This window comes from Echiichthys vipera (assembly GCF_963691815.1).
Source record: "Echiichthys vipera genome assembly, chromosome: 16".
Classification (NCBI taxonomy): domain Eukaryota; kingdom Metazoa; phylum Chordata; class Actinopteri; order Perciformes; family Trachinidae; genus Echiichthys; species Echiichthys vipera.
The window spans coordinates 5,392,333-5,412,242 of NC_139841.1; the positions used below are offsets into that span (position 1 = coordinate 5,392,333).

The 19,910-nt window shown below is 41.2% G+C and overlaps 1 protein-coding gene across 1 annotated transcript in view; it reads left to right on the forward strand.

Moving 5' to 3' along the window:
* Positions 1-10,828: 10,828 nt before the first annotated feature.
* dcc (DCC netrin 1 receptor) overlaps positions 10,829-19,910 on the forward strand; it is a gene marked incomplete at both ends in the record, with an annotated part of 329,103 nt that continues 320,021 nt past the window's right edge. The window contains one exon of the mRNA XM_083929753.1: positions 10,829-10,952. Coding sequence (XP_083785879.1) covers positions 10,829-10,952 — 124 coding nt within the window. The remainder of the gene's footprint in view (positions 10,953-19,910) is intronic.

Here is a 19,910-nt window from a genome sequence, read left to right on the forward strand (position 1 = left end):
TTAGTTTTTAAAAGCTTTACAAATAGTATTGAGAAAAGTTTGCAAAAGTTAATAAAAGTAAAAGGTGTTTTAATTTAAAAACAGTGTCGTTTTCCACCATGTTGGTAGTGTTGCAGTCCGGCATTGATGTTAAAAAATGGCTGTCTCAAAGCATTTTTTCAGTATTTTTTCAGCAAAAGGTAAAATATTTAACAACTTGTGATAACACAGTAATCATTTCATACAGAGTACAGTACTGGGGGAAGCATAAATGAAGTTGAAATGAACATTTTCGCTGCTCCATTTATCTCCCCTCTAAAGCTGCAGTCGGGACTGGAGTTTTTTCTCTGTCAAGCGCTGTGAGCGCACGAGCAGACATACTGAAATCTTACAGGAACAAAAAGCGTGGATGTCTCTTGCTTGGTTGGGAATGAAAGAGGGTCAAATGAAGATGTAACATTTTATTCATCATTAATGTACAGAATATAGAGTATGTTAATTAAACTTTAATCTCCTTTTTGTCTTAAGAAACACCAAAAACACCCAAACTCAACAGGACCCTGCAGTGTGTGCAGGAGAGACTGAAAGTTGGACAATGGATTTATGGTTACCAGAACTACGCAGAGAAAAAGCACGAAAAACGCAAGCTCAAAGCAGAGGAGCGATATGAAAGGTGGACCACCTACAAGAACAGCCGTGTAAATCAATTTTCTCGGCCGTATGACTGCTATTTTGGAGGACTTGCTACAAGTAGAAATAGCATCCTGAAATCCAATTTCTAATGTACTTTCCTTCTTGTTTTGTGATGTACTGTATTAAGCCATATTAAAATGTGTTGAAGTGAATGTGTTGTTGTACATTAGCAATGGTTAAGATGTGTTTAATGTCAGAAAAGGTGGGGTTGGGACTCTGGTGCAAACCCAGGGCAGTCTCAATGTTATCCCAGAGGGATAACATTAGATTGGAAAGGGGAGAAAAAACAATGGAACTGTATAGAGCCACTACAGGCTTTCTTAGTGAAATAAAGCACTAAAATGGTTAAAGCTGACGTCAGCAAGTCTGGCAGATCGAGTTGACTCAGTCAAATTTTGAATGTTTACAACTCTCATACCGCTCCCCCTCTACCACCGAGCTCCTCAGCTCCCTCACATCAAGTGCTTGTCAGTGCACGTGCACCAGATTCCTGTGAACGCGCCCGTGTCCTCTCTCATCAATAAACAACATATAGTACACGGTACATGGAGGTAGGCTGGCTAACTCACTCATAGATAGCAACTGCTAACGTCATTTAGTGTTTGTAACATTGTAACCTGTGCAAGCGGGGAGCAGGGATTTGTGGTGTGTGCACGAACTGTGACTGAGTGTCAGCTCTGTGCTGAGTGGACAGGATGATAAGGGCACGGTGGATTTTTGACAAACATCAGGCTCTAGGTGCACGTAGAGGCCTGATTTTTCTAAAACTGGATGATTTAAGTTGTTCTATCAGAGCAGAGTGTCGACTTCAGTGAATATGATCAAACAAATGTTGCCGACTGGCACTTTAACTAAACCACCGCTGCCAAGTACACACAAAAGGCTGCCCGGGAGACCTTTGATAACCCAAAAGGTTGGAGTCACAACAAACTCTCCAGCACCCCTAGTTATACACTGGGAAACAGGCAATTGACATCAAATACACACAAAGTTCTGAGTTGGTGTTTAAAGATACACCAACAACTTGAGAAGCCACAGGGAGAAGCTCTCACTACCTCTGAAGGTGAGAAAATGAGTCAGCACACAACACTGGAGACTCCTCCATCTGGGCTTAATGTGAGTGTCCTCACAGTTTAAATTTATTAAAGTGACTGTCATGTCATAAACTTTGGCATTGTGTGAAGTCAAAAACAAATTCCAGACCTGTATAGCAGATCCAGTAGTTGTCAATCTTCTCCTTTCGCCCAATAGGAGCCCACCACGCCAGTTGATCTGTTCCTGCTGGTTGAACCTTTACAAATGATGAATACATAATACATAACTCAACCAAAGAATTCAACTTTACATTAAAACACATTATTTATTGAGCATACTTCAAATAACCTGCAGGCATTTGAACTGTTCGTGGGAATCATCAACTCAAGACAAAAATGGTAATGACTGAAGAACACACAAAACTAGAATATACATAAGATAAATAAAAATGAAACTGGGAATACAGGTGATAGACAAGACTGACAAGTGTCAGTGTGATTGGAAGACAAAAGGAATGTTGTTAAACATGGTTCTCTGTGTTACAAGGCCACATGCTAACAAAACACGGGAGCATACCTATGTTCCCCGGGTGCTATGTAATGTGACCGGGTAACACTGGACCATCTTCCCCGGCCTGTTATTTTTTGCACAATCAGTGCCAAATTCCTTGGCAAATAGGCCTATGTAGACCCTAACACTACTCCTAACCCTGCCACTCACCTGACCCTAACTGTAACCTCGCCTTACAAAATATGCTTGATCAAATCAACGAAGGCAAAGGCCGATGCGACCGGAGTACATAGGGATGACCCCCAAAACACATCCAAACAGCAGGACAGCTTCAAAACTGGTAGTATTAGTAGTGTTCTCAGAGGTCAAATGTGTGCATGTGGGAAATGTTTCTTCCTCAGCTAAAGTGCAGTTGTTTTAAAGCTGGTTGGTAACTTTCTGTAAAAAATAAGTTTGTTTATTCATATTTATTGAAACTGTCACTATATTCTAACGGCCCCATGAGACAGTTGATCTGTGAAAACGTTATGTATCTCCACCTCTCTGTTTGCTCCTAATGTCATCTATTAGATTCCACTGCACCCAACCAATCAGAGCAGAGGAGTCTCTGACACAAGCCGTTTCTCAATCTGCGCTCTTGTCTGTACTTGTGTTCTCGTGGACTTGTGAAACGCCACCAGTTGCAGTCCGAGCCATGTTCCAATTCAATAGTCTGCATCTCGCCAAATTTCTGGATGTGACTTGCTCCGTCCATTCTATCAAGGATGCATCGGAGGTGACTTTGTGGACTTCAGACAGCCAGCTATCCCAGAATGCATTTCACCCTGACATCAGCGAAAGTGGCGCAACTTTGAGTTTAGTAGTTTTCAAAATACTACTATATTTGTCTCAAGAAAAGCAGATATAAGATTTTTTTTTTTTAGGTGAGAACATAGTTGTTTAAACTTTGAATCTGTGTATAGGACCTATTTTAAAATTTGCTTCAACGTTTTCGGAGATGTGAGGTGCTGGGGTAACCCTGACAACCAAGACCAACATGCGGACTGCATCCTGCCGTCCTCCAGTCCTCCAGAGACTGGAATCCCGAGTCGAACTTGCCAAGTCTGAAGTCACAAGACAGAACCTGGCCTACTTGATATTGAGAAACAGTCAGAGTGTCAATAACTGCTCATCAACTCCGATCAAACTGTGACATAAACATAGACATTATTTTATCTCACTTTTGTCTTCTGCATTCTCCTGTTCTTCTCTCAGACTCATCCCCCAGAAACAGTCCCACAGACCCACAGACCCAGCCCCAAACCCATCTCTGCAATTATCATTCATAAAGGCTGCTTTAAAGTCTTTCTTCCTGCCTCCATTTATTAATGCTCATGAATAGAGTTATGGGTTCATTCAGACTATAACAATAAGTCTTTTACTGTTCTATGTTAACAAGATTCAACAACAAATTTTCACCTAGCTTTACCCAATGTTTAGATTTGTTGTGGTATTTATGAAAATTAGCACATACATATTGAGATTATGCCTCATTTGCCCATGTGAACAAACAATTTCAAAAAACTTGTAATATATTTTTTGTTATTCTTGATGTAACTAATCAACTCAGTTATTGTCATTGTGATATGTGAAGGTTATTTTTCTATTCACGTGAAAAAAAAAAGAATAGGTGAATGCATAGGGAATGTTTGGGTCTTTTTAGAAACTTTCTCCTGTTGCGATTTTTCAGGGCTTTTTGTCCTTACTCAGGACATATTGAGGATACAAAATCAGTTGAGTTTGCCTCTGTTGAAATTTGTTCAACGCTCAACCTTACTTTGGCTTAAAATGACTGGACTAAAGCCTGGTAAGGTGTTACTGCACAGCACTGGTTAGCAGTGTCCATTCTAGTCCTACGTTGGCGCTCTTTGTATCCGTTTGGTTCCCTTGCTTCGCCTTCCTCTCTCTGGGGAGAAGCAAGTAGAGTAAGATCCGCTGAAAAAGACCATGAGATGTTGTGATGATGTTTTGGAAGAAGCTATTAAGTGGACCTTGTCACAGATGACAACACACACGAGAAAGATTGGGACTTACAGCAGAGTGAGAACCTGGAGAGGACAGTTTCCTAATGGACAGGTGTTTCCTCAACACTGTGGCTCCGTGGACATCTCTAGTGTTTGTCGTGTCTTGTTCTGACTGAGCCACAACACTGGTTACAAATTTGAAAGTGTGTGTGTGTGTGTGTGTGTGTGGGTGTGTCTGTGTGTGTGTGTGTGTGTGAGTGCGTGCATACGTGCGTCCGTGCGTGCATGGGTGTGTGTGTGTGTGTATGTTCATATCTGTCAGGCTGCCCCCACAGACACAGACACACAGTTTTTACAAACCTGGCTTTTAATTTCCCGTCTGACATTAATATCCGCTCATAGATGAACACACACGCACACACACACACACACACATGCACGCACGCACACACACACACACGCACACACACACACACACACACACACACACACACACACACACACATTCTGGGGTTTCATTGTCTTCCACTGCTGTGTTGGTAAATCTGAGCTACTGATCTTGATGAAACACAGAGAGAAGGTGAAACTGGAGGGAAAAACGATGAAGAATGGAAATATTCTCAACGTCTCGTGTGCCACTAAAATCTGAAGACTGCGTATATGCACCCACAGGTTTATAGTGGGGGGACGTCCTCTACTGATGGGTGTGGTCAGCTCACTCAGGGATATGGGTGTTATTGGTCACAACGGTTTTGAAGTGAAGAAGCCTTTCATATGAACACATATATCTTCAATCCTTCTCACTGATGATGCAGACCTCCTTCATGGCCACCAGAAGAGGAGAGGCAGTGAGGCAGCAGCCTGATAAACACATGCTATCAGCTGTATTGTGTTCTAATTGGCTCCTATTGGAGGGTTTCAATGTGGAATAAAGAAGGCTTTATTACACTGGGCCTCTCTCTCTTTCTCTCTGACACACACACACACACACACACACACACACACACACACATGCACACGCAGATATATATACACACAGAGAGACAGAGCTGCAGTGTTTAGTCTGCTGTGAGTTCACAGTCTGATAATCAGTAATTAGGTAATTGTATGTGTGTGAGGGAGAGCGAGGTTTGTTATCGGCCGATCTGACTGAGAGCAGACACACACTGATGATCTGCTCTTTCCATCTAAGGTTTGTGTGTCTTTGTGTAACATGTCTGTGGAAGTGTGTGTGTGTGTTACGTGTTCTTGTGTGACAATGGGCCTCGTGCATGCAGTAAAATATGAACCATATAGAGGCTGTATGATATGAACTCCTTCTCGTTTTTCTGTACATGTCCATGATTTGTTTTTATATGGTTAGTATCTATTGGTTTCAGGGTTTTGCCAATCTTCTTTTTGCTCTTCTTTGAGGTAAAACATTTGATCATGTGTCACACAGCACAGCACCCACCCTTATATAATGCTAAGGGACTGTTAACATTTGCTAATAAACAATAAGATCAAGTGAGATTTATCGTTCAGCACAGCTGGGTAAGAGCACTTCTGGATAGTTAAGAACATTCGCTACATCTGGAGTGTAAGATATATTACATAGATGTTCATCTAGTTAATTGTCTGTTAAGTTCCTATCTATCAAAGAGTGAGTTAAACAATGGTGATAGGTCATATGACCCACTAATGAAAACACTTGTACTCTTTGCTCAGAAATACGATCTAAGTGTCTGTGGCGACATTCCTATGCTCTATTCAAATGTGTTGCAAAGTTAGTGATGCTTCGTCAGTCAGCAGCTGTTGGTCTGCCCAGGTGGAGCCGGTCACTGCAGATTATGCTGCGCTCCATTGTACTCGGAAATTGGGAAATTCCAACTTCTGACAGGTAAAAGGGCAATGAAATGGAACGTTCAAGTCTGAATTCTGAGTCAGACTTGCTCCTATGTGTCTGACCGGTGCAGTAACATTTCATTACTGCTGAATCACATTGGAGGATCAACAGACATATGGAGCATATGAGGCATCACGCAGCATTGAGGACGTGAGAGCTGCCAATCAAATGAAATCATGGAACTCTGGGAGATGAAGTCCCAGAGGTTCGCCTACAGTTACATCTTACCCCCAGTGCGGCTGTTCACAACAATATATCTCAATTCTTATGGATTACAACTTTAACGGAAAATTAAGAGAAGAAAAATGTTGTCTGTTTAGTGTGTCTGCAGTCAGTTTAAATTGTGGTTAGGTTAGTGTCATCCATACAACTGCCATTGCTATGGTTACCTGCAGTTTAGTATACCTTGGGCTCTCATTAAGAACAGGAGTTAAAGGGTAAGGGTTAGGGTTAGTTTGATTTGAACTATATTTGTGGCGTAGGGGCAGGCAGTGGTCAGCATTTTTAATTTTCCATTTCTGATGGGAGTTCCTTGTCCGTGACATAGGCCATGGGTCGCCGCAGACAGAGTGGAACACTGGGACAGGTTTACTGGCTTTGGAAGCGCTGCCTCTTCTATTCAGCGCCCAATGTAACCAATTGAGCTGTTTACACAGCTCTGTGGACCATGATCTGGAGCGATTATTGCAGCATCTGGTCTACTTTCTCTGCATGCTGCGAGTAAATCTGAAAGAAAACACACTATTAATATGTAATAAGTAATATATATCTGTAATATATTATATCTGATTCTAATAAAAAAAAATATTAGAAAATATGAATCGTTTGCCAAGCCTTTTGATTTTCCAGTCCCTCTCCCTGCTGTTTTCCTGGAGTTTCAACTTGCCTGATTTTTACATGTCATCATGTCGGGGACATGATGACTTTTCAAAATCTGCCCATCTGCCAGGCTATATTTATCAGAAATAACCAAGTAGCAGGCAGACACACATTAACACTTTGTATTTATTCTAGTTTCATGGGACTGCATTGTAGTTCTTGATAATATATTGAAAAACATTGAGCATCTGTGTGTGCATGTGTGAGTTTCACAGCCTGCATCTGAAGCCACGACCAAAAGAAGGGAAATTTATTTACATAGAATAATAGCTGTGAACATAAGATGATTGAACTGAGTAAAGGATGAGTTGTGGTTGTCAGTGGAGTCAGTAGTGAGGATGTGTGCATGCATGCGTGCGGTGTGGGTGGTGCTGTTGTTGGATTAACAACAAAACTGGGGGCGGCAGTAGCTCAGTCCATAGGTGACTTGGCTGGTAACCGTGGGGTTGCTGGTTCGTGTCCCTGTGTGGACCATGAATGGAACGTGGACTGGTGGCTGGAGAGGTGTGAGTTCATCTCCTGGGCACTGCCGAGGTGCCGTTGAGCAAGGCATTGGACCCCCAACTGCTCGGGGCGCCGGTCACTGGCAGCCCCCTCGCTCTAACATCTCTCCATTAGTTGCATATATATAGGTCCTGTCTGTGCATAGGTGTGTATTTCGGGCCTGTGTGTTTGTAAACTGAAAAAATAGAGTGAAAATTGATGGACAAATAAAGGACTTCTAAAACATTAACATGGCCAGCCTTTCATGGCCTTTCATGGCCAGAAAGGCTGGGGTTATACAGTGGACAAGAACGAGGCTCAAGTGCCTCTACTAAGGTTTTACTCACATCATCCACTCGTACTGTACCCAAGCACGATTCACAGCTAAAGTCACACAAATTCGTATGATATGTTATGAATGGAAGTTGACCACCGGACGGTGATGGACCGGAGCTCGACTGCGAAGCCTACAAAAGGTAATGGTTAGGGTAAGGCATGAAAACCACTTGCTTAGGATTAGAAAAAAGGTTGCAGTCTGCTTTAGTATGTCCAGGACATGAACGGCAATGAACGGCAACGGCCCAGGAAACGAACCCTGCACGCCTGGGTGAAAGTCCGAAGTCGAAAACACAGGTCTTTCACCCAGGCGTCCATCAGCATCTGGTGGATGACTTTCCATCTACCACCCCAACCTACGTAGTTAAGCGGAAATTCTCCTGCTCTCCTGATTTCAGTATGTAGAGTAGACATGCAATAAATACAGGGAAAATGCACAAATAACTGCACAACTCTTTTCCTTGATATATGTGCCAAAAATGCATGAAAACAGCCTGCACAGAGAGAAGTTGGTTAAGTTAAAAAATGTCACATTGACTTTTGCTTTCAAAGTGGTAATCGTGAAGTGCTCGTACAAATGAGGAGGCAGGTTTCAGCACGACATCTCCATGTGTTCCAAAGGACTTCAGCATCATCAACTTTACTTTATACCAGAAAAGCTAGTGTTAAAATTCCTGGCAAAAACATTTGTCACTTAAAAGCAGTGATGGGAATAACGGTGTTACTCACGGCGTTACTTTTTACAGTAATGAGTAATATAACAGATTACTCTTCCCAGTTACTGCCAGAATATGCAGCGCGTTACTTTAATTATTAGCTCATTGAAGCTGTTGTCATCACACCAACTAGATCTCTGTACTTCCTTGGTGAAGGGGGGGGGGGGGCAACCGCATAAATGATGATGATTGGTGAGTAACATTTCATGGTAAGCCAATCAGAGGTAGAGTTGGGCAGGTGTTGTTGACACAAAATCAAAAATATGCACAGTTGCACAACAATGACAAAAGTGTCTTCTTCTCCGTTGATGGTGTATTTCAGTGGGACAGTTACAGAGCCATCTACAGGCCTGGCATGTGTACTACAGCGGTTTGGCTCGGTTTCTCTGGTGTGGACGCAGATGTTTCTTGAGCCGAGGCCGTGTGGACAGAAAACTTTCTAAGAACGACGGGTGGGGAAACCCCTATCGTTTTCGTACGATCTCTTTTTTCGTGTGGATGAGGCCTGAGTCAACGAGCAACAACAGGAATAACGAGAACAGGTGATCCCAAAGTAGTCTTCTTGAACTGGAAGTAGAGCCATTACTTTTCCTCACATGAAATTAAAGGAACGGATGTATACCTGAAATGCACATTATGAACTGTAATGTCCGTGCTTCTGTGTGACGAAACGAGAAACAAATGCTCAGTGTAAACAACATGGAGGAGGCTTCCGTGGACGAGATGAGCGCAGCTATCAAGTGAGTTTTATCAGAATAAGTGAGTATTCCATCTCTGAAAGAAGAGCAAAAAACGGCACTGGAGGCTTTTCTCGGAGGAAAAGATGCAGAAATCCTTTACCGACATGTTGTTTACTTTCTGTGCTTTGCTTCTATGCTCTGTTAGTACTCATACGCTTCGTTGATCTGATTGGTTGATTTGGCCCATATGTTGGTGATAGACAGAGGGTTTATCCAATCAGCAACCAGTATTTTCGCCCCTTCCCAAAAGACCTAAAATCAAGAGTTCCCAGATGGACATGCTGAGCCAATGAGAATCAATCCATCTGGAGGAGTCAGGTCAGGTGTTTATTAGCTATTTGTGGACAGATTTTGTCACTGTGATAGCGTCCTAACTGTGCAACATAGTTACCAAACTTCACAAGTGTGTGTAGATCAAAATGAAGGCGAAGTTCAAAAGTGGTCTGAGCTGCTGGTGTGATCCCATAGCAAGATATTCTATAGCTTCTGTCTTATTGTAATATTTCTTTTATTTTACAAATTCATTTTTTTGTTTAACGGATAGTTTTTAAACCCTTCACGTGGGTATGCACATTAAATCACATTTTTGATTTACTATCTTTATTATCTTTCATTTAGTCTTCTCATAACATTTTTTCTAATAAATAACAGTTCATTCTTTTATTTTATTTTATTTGCAGAAACGTGCTTCCATACATTGTAGCTGAGTGTACAATGGCAACTGAAAAATCTTGCATAATCCTTACAAAGAGCATACTGATGACTTGATGAACGTTCTCCCCCGGCTCTAGAGTGTTAGAGTTCCCGGTGTGACCAGAGAGGGCAGGAGAGTTCAGCTAATCTCCCTCTGCTCTGCCACCTCTCCCGGGCTCCAGCTTCCACATCACATCCACCCGCTGAGCTCCAGCTCCGGGCTTTACCTCCAGCCTCTGTAGATCAATAGCTCTCTACACTGCCTCTCTCTCTCTCTCTCTCTCTCTCTCTCTCTCTCTCTCTCTCTCTCTCTCTCTCTCTCCAGCTGTATAGACCTATAGAGAAAAGAGAGAGAGGGAGTGGGTCTGACTCTCCCTCCTCCTCCTCCTGCGACCCTCTCCATCCGTCCTCCCCGGCAGACGGAGCAGACCTCCGGGAAGGCAGCGTGGATTTGAACCCTCCTCGCATCTGTGTGAATGGGAATCAGCCGCACCGGCAGGAGTGATGGAGACTCTGCCTTCATAGTTTCTGGAACTTATTTGTCATCCCGAAAAGAAGGAAACTAACCGCGTGTGTGTCTGTTTGGGATTTCTCTTTTCTTTTCTTTTTTTCCCCCTTCTATTTGGGATCCAAGCCCGATCGAGGAGGGTTATTTTGGGGAGAGGAGAGGTTGTTTTACCCCTCTTTCTCTCTCCTCCTCCTCCTCCTCCTCCTCCGGACTCACCATCCTGTGTGTGTGGGTTTTTTTTTCTCATTTTTGAGTTTGAATTGACAGTTGAATTCTGTGGAGGATTTAAAAAAATAAAATCAATCACACAACAGCAGGATTTTGTTACTGTGGTTCCTCGGGCTCATTGGGGACTGGAGCCGGGCGGTATGGAGCCGGGTTTGGTTGGATGTATGGGTGATGTTTGGGAGGTGCTGGCGCGGAGGAGAAGGACAGGAGGATTCTACCTGCTGCTGCTCTGCTGGCTGCTGGCTGCTCATACCACAGCGCACGGTGAGTGGGGAAAAAAAAGAGAAATGCATGCGTGATCTCTGCAGTGAGTGTGTGTGTGTGTGTGTGTGTGTGTGTGCGTGCGCGCGCTTGTGTGTGCGTGTGTGTGGTTGCTGGTTGCCGCAGACCAAACGAGAATTGGCACATTTGTTGCGTCCCCCCGTCGGCTGACTGTAACCCGGGGAGAGGAGGGGGTTCCGGGTCTGGCCGGGTTGAACTGGGTTTACTGGGGTCTGCTGTGCGTGATCACGCTGTAGGCTGCAGGGGTTGACCAGCTTCTACTGGGTTTAAATGGATTTCACTGGGCTTCAGCAGATCATGTGTTAAGCTGCTGCTTTGAGCAGGTTTTAGTGAATTTTACTGGATTTAGACTGGGATTTATCTAGTTCAGGCTGCTGGTCTGACTGGTTTACACCAGGTTTTGATTAGGTTTCACGGGGCTGTGTGGTTTGTGCTAGTCTGATCTATGGTCTGATCATGTCGGGTTTACTGGGTTTAAATGGATGATGTGGCTTTAGCAGTCTGATCGTGTGTCAGGCAGCTGCTTTGAGCAGGGTTTTCTGGATATTACACTTGTTTTGCTGCTGTTTAACTTTCACTTTTGCCCAGAATAATAATAATTGTACTAGTGCTGTTCAGGTTTAGGCTGTTGGCTCTAACAGTGCTTGAGGTTTGGCCTTTTTTCTGTGAGCCTTATCATGTGTTGACATTGCTGCTTTTAGTCAGTCCTTTAGGGGGTTTGCTGCTATGTTCCCCTCAGTTTCTGCCAGAATGGAAATGTTAACAGGGGCGTTTCAGGTTTAGGCTGCTGGGTTTTAGTTATATATTTAGTTTTATTTCAGCAGCTCTGACTGTTTGAATGGGCTTTAGCAGAGGGTCGAATCATTTGCTCGGTTGCTGCTTTGAGAAGGTACTGGTGAATCTTTCATCTTCTGCTGCCTTAAGTTGCTCCCAGAATTAAGAGGTTTGTGCCTGACTGATTTTCATGATTTATTAGGTTTGTCAGGTTTTGACTGTATTGATGGGCTTTTATCTTACCTGCTTTGAACACACGCCGGGCTGCTGGTTTGAGCTCATATCAGTGAATCACTCTGGATTCAGCTGCTGTTCTACCTTCAGCTTCTCTCCAAATGACAATGACAGATCCTTTTCAGGCTGCTGATATGGTGCTCTATTAATCCCTCTCCAGTCAAGTCACAGAAAACAGAAAACCCTAAGAACAAAATGATGCAAAAAGCCAAATCATATGAAAAAAAACAGCTTGGATAAAATAAACCTTAAATGTAGGACAATGATCTTTCACATAAACTGTACATTATTCATGCAAATCACTGGGTAATGTTGCATACTGTACATGAAGGCACAGCATCGCCCTAGAATATTATACAATTGCATTTTAGCAATAACTTTACTAGGTTATGTATCTGAGGGGGGTTTTATATGAACGTATGATTCAGTCCACTTCAAATATCCCAAAACATCGTTTAAAAGTCACTTAATGTTCGTTGCTTTGTTTTATGATTTTGGTTATTGAACAAACAGATCTTAGAACTGCTGGACGGACGCACACACACACACACGTAAACACACACTCTCTCTCTCTCCCTCTCTCTTTTTAACTCTTTCTCTCTCTCTCTTGCTCTTTAACTCTCTCCCTCTCCGAGTCTCCTGCTGTCAATAAATTATGTCCTAACAATTTAATTAAGCTAATTGGTGGTATAAGAACATGCACACACACACACACACACATACATACATACACACACACACACACACACACACACACACACACACACACACACACACACACAGACGGCATATAGCTGCTGGATCAGCTGAGCAGCCCACATTCAGTGTGTATGTGTGTGGTTTATATTTCTTCAGCAGCTCAGCTTTAAAATCCTCTGCTGAATATTTTACTCAGACTTAGTATTTATCTGTGTTGATGCTACAGCACACACACACACACACACACACACACACACACACACACACACACACACACACACACACACACACACACACACACACACACACACACACACACACACACACACACACACACACACACACACACACACACACACACACCTCCTCCTCCTCCTCCTCCTCCTCCTCCTTCTCCTCCTCCTCCTCCCGTCTCATTCATGAAACCCTTAACACACCGATTCAGAAATTGCACTGAGCAGCAGACATAATATATTTTACAGAAGCAGGCCCTGCTCACTTTCACAGATGCATTCAGGTGTTCTGTCTGTTCAATGTGGAGAGCCAAAGGTCTGCAGGTTATTTCACAGATGAGTTCCTCTACCTGAGGGAGAGCTCATCAGTAGGTAGAGGCTTTGGTTGGAATGAAAGCCTCCAAGCTGTTACATGATCAGGCATCAATGTTGACGTGCAAATTCACGCCATTGGCTAAGAGCAAGCAGTGATCGTGACAGTGCTGAACTTTGAGGGAACAGAGAGCCAGAGAATTTTCCACTTTTCTTGATTATACCGTACTAAGCATGGTTTTATTATTTTATAAACAAAAACAAATGTGTTTAAGATGTAAAAGTTTAATTCGTATTTGCCCCCTGAAATCTGCACACAGTACAAGTTTGAGCCTTTAAATTAACACCCCTCCACATTAATTAGCAATTATGACAAAATTCTATAGGCCTACTGGTAAATTATATGAATGTTTGTAAGCAAGGGCTGTCCTTTATTTTCCAGGAAAAATCTTAAAAAGGCCCTGGAATATGATTTCTGAAAAAGAGCAGGGATCGTAAAGTGGACAGAGTGTTAAATAAGTAATAAAAACTAATAAAAGACCCCGGACCCAAATCATGCCGTGTCCTAATCACATTCATTCTAATCAGGTCTGGTATGTTGCTGTTTCAGTTAGAGCTATTAGAGGCTCATTTTAGCTTATTGCAGCTATATCAGCATTGATGAGTAACAAGAAATTTCAGCACAGTAATCGATGCATGATGGGTAAGTTCTGTTCTCCCTCTGAAAAGTTACACATTAACCTTGCACTCGTTGCAACCTATCAATACACCTCCTTCTCCTGCATTCAGAGAAACAGGGATAATAACAGCCGTTATTTCCTTGGCTGGACTTTTTGTGAGAACCTCATCCTGTTCTTGATGACTTAATCAAATTGAACCCATGTTGACTCATGCAACTGAGAGTGAAAGATGAAATGAGAATTAAGATGAAATGAGATCAATAATAAAATCTCCTTAGTAGGTCAGAAACACAGCTCAGTGTGAAAAATTGTTTAACACTCTCTGTAGTTCCTTCTCCTGCCAGGATGTTTTAGCCTCCGCCCAAATGAAGATGGATGGAGTGTTTGAGGAAGTGAAACATAGGTGAACACATCATCTTTGTTTTCATCTTTGTTATTATTGGATTAGGTTATTAGATTATTCCCAAAGAGCTGTAACCTCAATGATTCATCATTAAACTCGACATGAGGCCGGTGAACCTGACAACAGGGGAGTTCTTCTGCAGCACCGTCTTCATATTTAGAACTGTTAAACACTCTAGGAAACCAGCAACCTTTCTGTATCCGTCTTTAACTTCCTGCAGTCTCATGTAGCCCAGAGCAGAGTAAAGTGCTGATCAAGTCTCAATTAATATACAACATCTGAGTGCCGGGGATGAATAATATCTCGGGGAGAGCCGGGGCGATTGAAACACTTTTCAGTTAAACGTCTTTTTCAAAGATGACGTCACGTATACAAAAAATTTCATCATGTGATTAACAAGTCACATATGTATTCTCTTAGTTACAAGTGTAATTTAATACATAAGTCGGATGTTTCGCCTGGTCGGGGCATTTGAAACAGACATGCAGGACGAATGAAACAGCATAATTTAAACAGAAACTATTGACCTTACTCTTGTTTTTATGCAACATACATAAACAACATACTAGTGTTCTCGTCATTGCTAAAATTTTACATAATTTCTCATTATATAAATAGAGGAACAAAAAATTGTGTCCCGTGCATCATTGTCAAGATTTCGATTAAAATCACCGTTCTTCTTTTATACCATTTGGACAACTACATTTTCATTTAATTTACTTATTTTAACAGGACATCCTGTTATGTATTGGCATTTTTTTTCTCTCTTTGGTCTTTGGTGTTATTAACATGTTGCAATTGAAAAAATGTAGCAATTGTCATTCACTCCAAAAAAGTTTATTAATTAATTTATTAATTTGGTAATTTACGCAGATTTTGATCACGCAATGTGACCGCATTTACGCTCAATTGCCCCAACAGCGACCACTGACATTTAAACCTTTCTTGCCTCTAAACTCTGACACTGCACACTCTAGGACATGTTTAAGTACTAAACTGTTCATTACAAAAAAACACTGCACAAAAGATTTTACTGTGCTCATTACATGATCTTTCTCAGGGTTGGTCAGTTTTGCTGGCTGAACGTAGTGACGAAATTTGAGGGTGTCAGACTTGGTTGGGTGGTTTTCCAGGAAATGTTTTTCATTCGTCCCATCTTTCAATCTTACCGGTTCTGCCCTACTACAGTTTTCAAGTTGAGCTGAGTAGTTTTACGTCATACTCTGGACCAAACTGTTGGACAACTTGATGAACAAACATAGCTGTAGTCTATTAGCCTTGTTCGTTTAGCAAGTATAATGTTTACCACCTTAAGCACCTTTCACACAATATCTGCAACCCTGAATCAAATCAAATCAAAATGACTCAACCCTGCCAGCTTGCTTGTACAAAGTATGGCATGTCAGGAGTTCATCTGAGAAAACCGCTTTAGTTTAGCATATCGGCATGCTAGCTTTTGCTAATTAGCACTAAACACAAAGCACAGCTGAGGCTAATGGGAACGCTATTAATTTTGTACTTATAAACCAAAGTATTGGATAAACACATTGATTTGGGTTTATAAAAATGTTATTACAATTCATCCTGAGGTGACATGAATGTGTACTGAATTTAGTTCAATTCCTTTTAATACTTATCAAGAATTTTCGCAGAAATTTCAAGATGCCAATCTAATAGTAGCCAGAAAATCTATTTTGTTTGTATTCCACATATTTATTTTGTGTGTATTTCACATATAATTTCCGTAGAAATGAATGCATGTGTAATGACGGGGTCATCCCTATGTTCCCCAGTCACATAAGCCTCTGCCTTTGCTGATTTATTTCAGCATTTTGTTAGGGTTAGAGGTTATGGTTAGGGTCAGGGTAAGTGGGTAGTGTTAGGGTCTATGTAGGCCTATTTGCCATGGAATTCAGCACTGATTGGGGAAAAAATAACAGATCGGGAAACATAGGACCCGGGGAACATATAACCATGGTGCTAGCATTGCTAAAAACTAGCTTTAAAGCTGAGAAACACAGTGATATCCTCAGGTTGCTACTTACGTAGTCACACCAGGCATTATTGTTAATGGCACACATCATTGTTACTGTTGTTGACGCCAGGTTTCATGGGTCCTTGGGTGAACATAGGTCTCGCTCTACCTTTAAAGAACCAGCAGCTCTAATAAATTCTGTGTTTAAGTGGGTTTTTTTTCCCTGCTTTGCAAAGTGATGTTCACAATCCTCTTTAGTTTTTGTCCCTGAGTGCTTCCAACCTTCCTGTTCATCCTCTTTCTGTGTCTCTGGGTGGATGTGTGTGTGTTTGTGTGTGTGTGTGTGTGTGTGTGTGTGTGTGTGTGTGTGTGTGTGTGTGTGTGTGTGTGTGTGTGTGTGTGTGTGTGTGTGTGTGTGTGTGTGTGTGTGTGTGTTTAGGGGGTGTGGTCATTTGAACAATCCTGGAGGAATCAGTACTGTGTTGGTATTAAGATTGAGCAGATTTATCTTTGAAGCTCTGTCATTCTGTAGATTCTCACTCTACTGCCAACTCTTTGGTCAGAATATTAATGTATTTTCCTTATTGTGTCCAATTTGGGCTATACAAATTGTTATTATTATATAACTTGAAAACATGTACTACATTAATATTGTAGAGAATAGAGAATAATCATATTGTAAACCCAACCCATTGTAATTTGTATTCTATTATTAAAAAATATTTGTATGCATATTTCTATTATTTGTATTTCTTATAAACCTAGTTTCAGCCCCAAATATTTCATTTGTCTGATTTTTCTTACCTTTTCTTGTTTAACCTTGTCTTGTGTCTTCTTGTGAATCTCAGCATCCGTCTGTTCATTTTGTTTTATCTCACCATCTAGTAATCTCACCTCGTTTTCTTTTCTCTGATTCTACTGTGCTAAAAATCTCACTTTTCTTTACTCTTAACTTTGTCTTTTGATTTTATTGCTACTATGAATATTTCTTAATTTGCCTTATCTTACCTCATATCATCTCATGTTGTATCTCATTTTGCCTGATCTGAATGTGTCGTAAATCTAATCTCTAACATGTCTCTGGAGTCGACATTACTTTTGCTCCCTTAATTTACATCATAAAAATGACACAATTTTGTGTCTCAATTTAAAAAAAGGAACATTTATTGAAGTTAAAAAAATGTGACTCCAGCAACACAGAGCAGCCTGTGGACACCTGTCTGTAAACACAGAATCCCACATCAGCCGGTACCTAAAAAACGTAAATATCAACTGATAATATCGACCGGGCGATGTATCGGTTTATCACTAGTCTCGTTTAACCTTAACAAGTCTAGTCTCTTATCTCTTTATCTGTATTGCTTCATCTCATCTTGTTGAATGTTTTTATGCCTCAACTTTTATCTTCTCATTTCATCTCATGCTGTTACTCACATGCCGCTCACTGGGGTTCGATGCCTTGCTGACAGACCCCTCAGTGGTAGCATTCCTTCTTCCTCCGTCTCCCTTGGATTCAAACCATCCCCTTTGTGGTCATTCATCGGCCTCATGCTTGTCCTGCAGAATTCTTCATGCCTCTGTGTTATTGACCGTTCTCTTCTTTAAATGATATAAATGAAAGCTCCCCGCTGATCAATAGGTTAAGACGAGCAGAGACCCTGTCCTTCTATTAGTGATAAATTATTGATCAGCTAACGAAGAGTCTGATGATCACACACAGCTGACTGGAAATAATTCCTAATCTTCTGTTGATATCAGGATATTGATTACGAGACAGAAGACTGATTGAGTTCAGCAGCACAGAATCATCTCGCTTCTGTCAGTCCTCCAACAGAATCAATCAGTGTGATCAGGTATGTTCCAGAGCAGAAAGTAAAGGATGACTGTGCCTCAGCTCAGTGTGATGATGTGAATGTGATTCTGAAATGAAGGGGTGAAGAGTAGAGATGCACAGGTCTGATACCCGGATCAGATATCGGCTACGGTAATGACTAATTAAGATGAGGACATCAGATGAATGAGGCCTGATCCAGAATTCCGATCCAGTCATGTCTTTTTTATCATTATCATACACAGTAATACAGTTACAGCAATGTAGTCACTTCAATTCTATGTTTGCAACATTGGTTAGGGTTTTATATTACATTTGAAAATATCTCTTTGCAGTGCACTTCACATGGAAGGGATATTTTTTCTTTTTGATGCTGATGTATACTTTGTTATTTGTTCATAAATAATATTAAGTAGATTTATATCTGTCTTAATTTGTTACCTTTTTTTAACAAGGCTAAATGTTTATGTCAAGCCTGATGCATTCACCCACATGGACAGGTTTACGCTTCATTCATTCAACAGTAGGATCAGAACGGTATCGGGTATCGGCCTATACACTCAGCCCAGGTATTGGTATCTGATTTGAAAAAACTGGATCTGTGCATCTCTAGTGAAGAGAGTGTAATCCGACAATAGTCAAAATACTGTATTTCACTAAACAAATAACTTTTAATATGCATAAAGCTACATATTATGTGAACTATGGCTCCATGGTTAAGCCTGCAGCCTGCTGTCTGCCAAACAGCAGTCCAGGGTTCAATCCCCACCTCACCCTTACTGCAATTTCCCAGCTTGGGATCAATAAAGTATTTATATTCTATTCTAAATAATATCTGATGGTTTAATTTTGGATAAATATTATTTCAGTGTTTGCTCAGGGTGAAGACATTAGTCAGATCACAAATTAGAATACAACAGGATTGCTTTTGGATAATGGCATATTTTTCTTGTGAAAATCTATATTAACAAATGACCCTCAGCTCATCCTCTCTGATCTTCTGTTTCCCCAAACTTGATGGGTAACAGATGATTCCCACCAACCACCGTAACACAGTCACTGGAATGATTCACATACATGTTTACTTAATGTGTATTTGCTTTGCTTTTACATACTAGAGAGATGTATTCATTAAAAAAACAGATGGTACTTCCACCTCTGCTTGATTAGGAGGTGTCACCCCGATTCAAGGTTTTCACTGCCAGCAACAAAGAAACTCTAAATGCTGCAAAAAAGAACAAACAGGATGAGCTGAATTTAATCAAGAATCACATTAAAGCTAAAAGCTCAAAGCAGTAAAACCTTTTCATTAATAAGCAGAGCTGAATAATAAAGTCAGAGACGACCCATTAGAGACACAGCAGGTTATCACACCAAGGAGATGTTCATTTACACCTCCATCCACCCACCCGTCCGCCTAACTACTAATTTTGTATGAAGCAGAATACCTGCATATTTAATCAGATATAAAGTTATGACTTGACTCATTGATGTTTCACAATCTTCAGATTCCCATTAAGTATTGTGTAAGCAGCACAGCTATACTGGCGTAAGATAGATTTGGTCGTAGATTGTGGAAATTTGAATGCAACACTGTTATAATAATGCACACCATGTGAGCACAAAAAAGATTTAAAAAAAATTGACACAGGTCTCCTACAAGACAGGGCAAACATTGACTAGTAATGCAAGGCTTGTCTTAGTGAAAGCATAATTCTGGTGTAAAATCCTCCCATGGTCTTTTTCGGTAAATTCGGTCTTCTGTGTATGAACGATTAATGGAGAATTCCTGTAGCGTT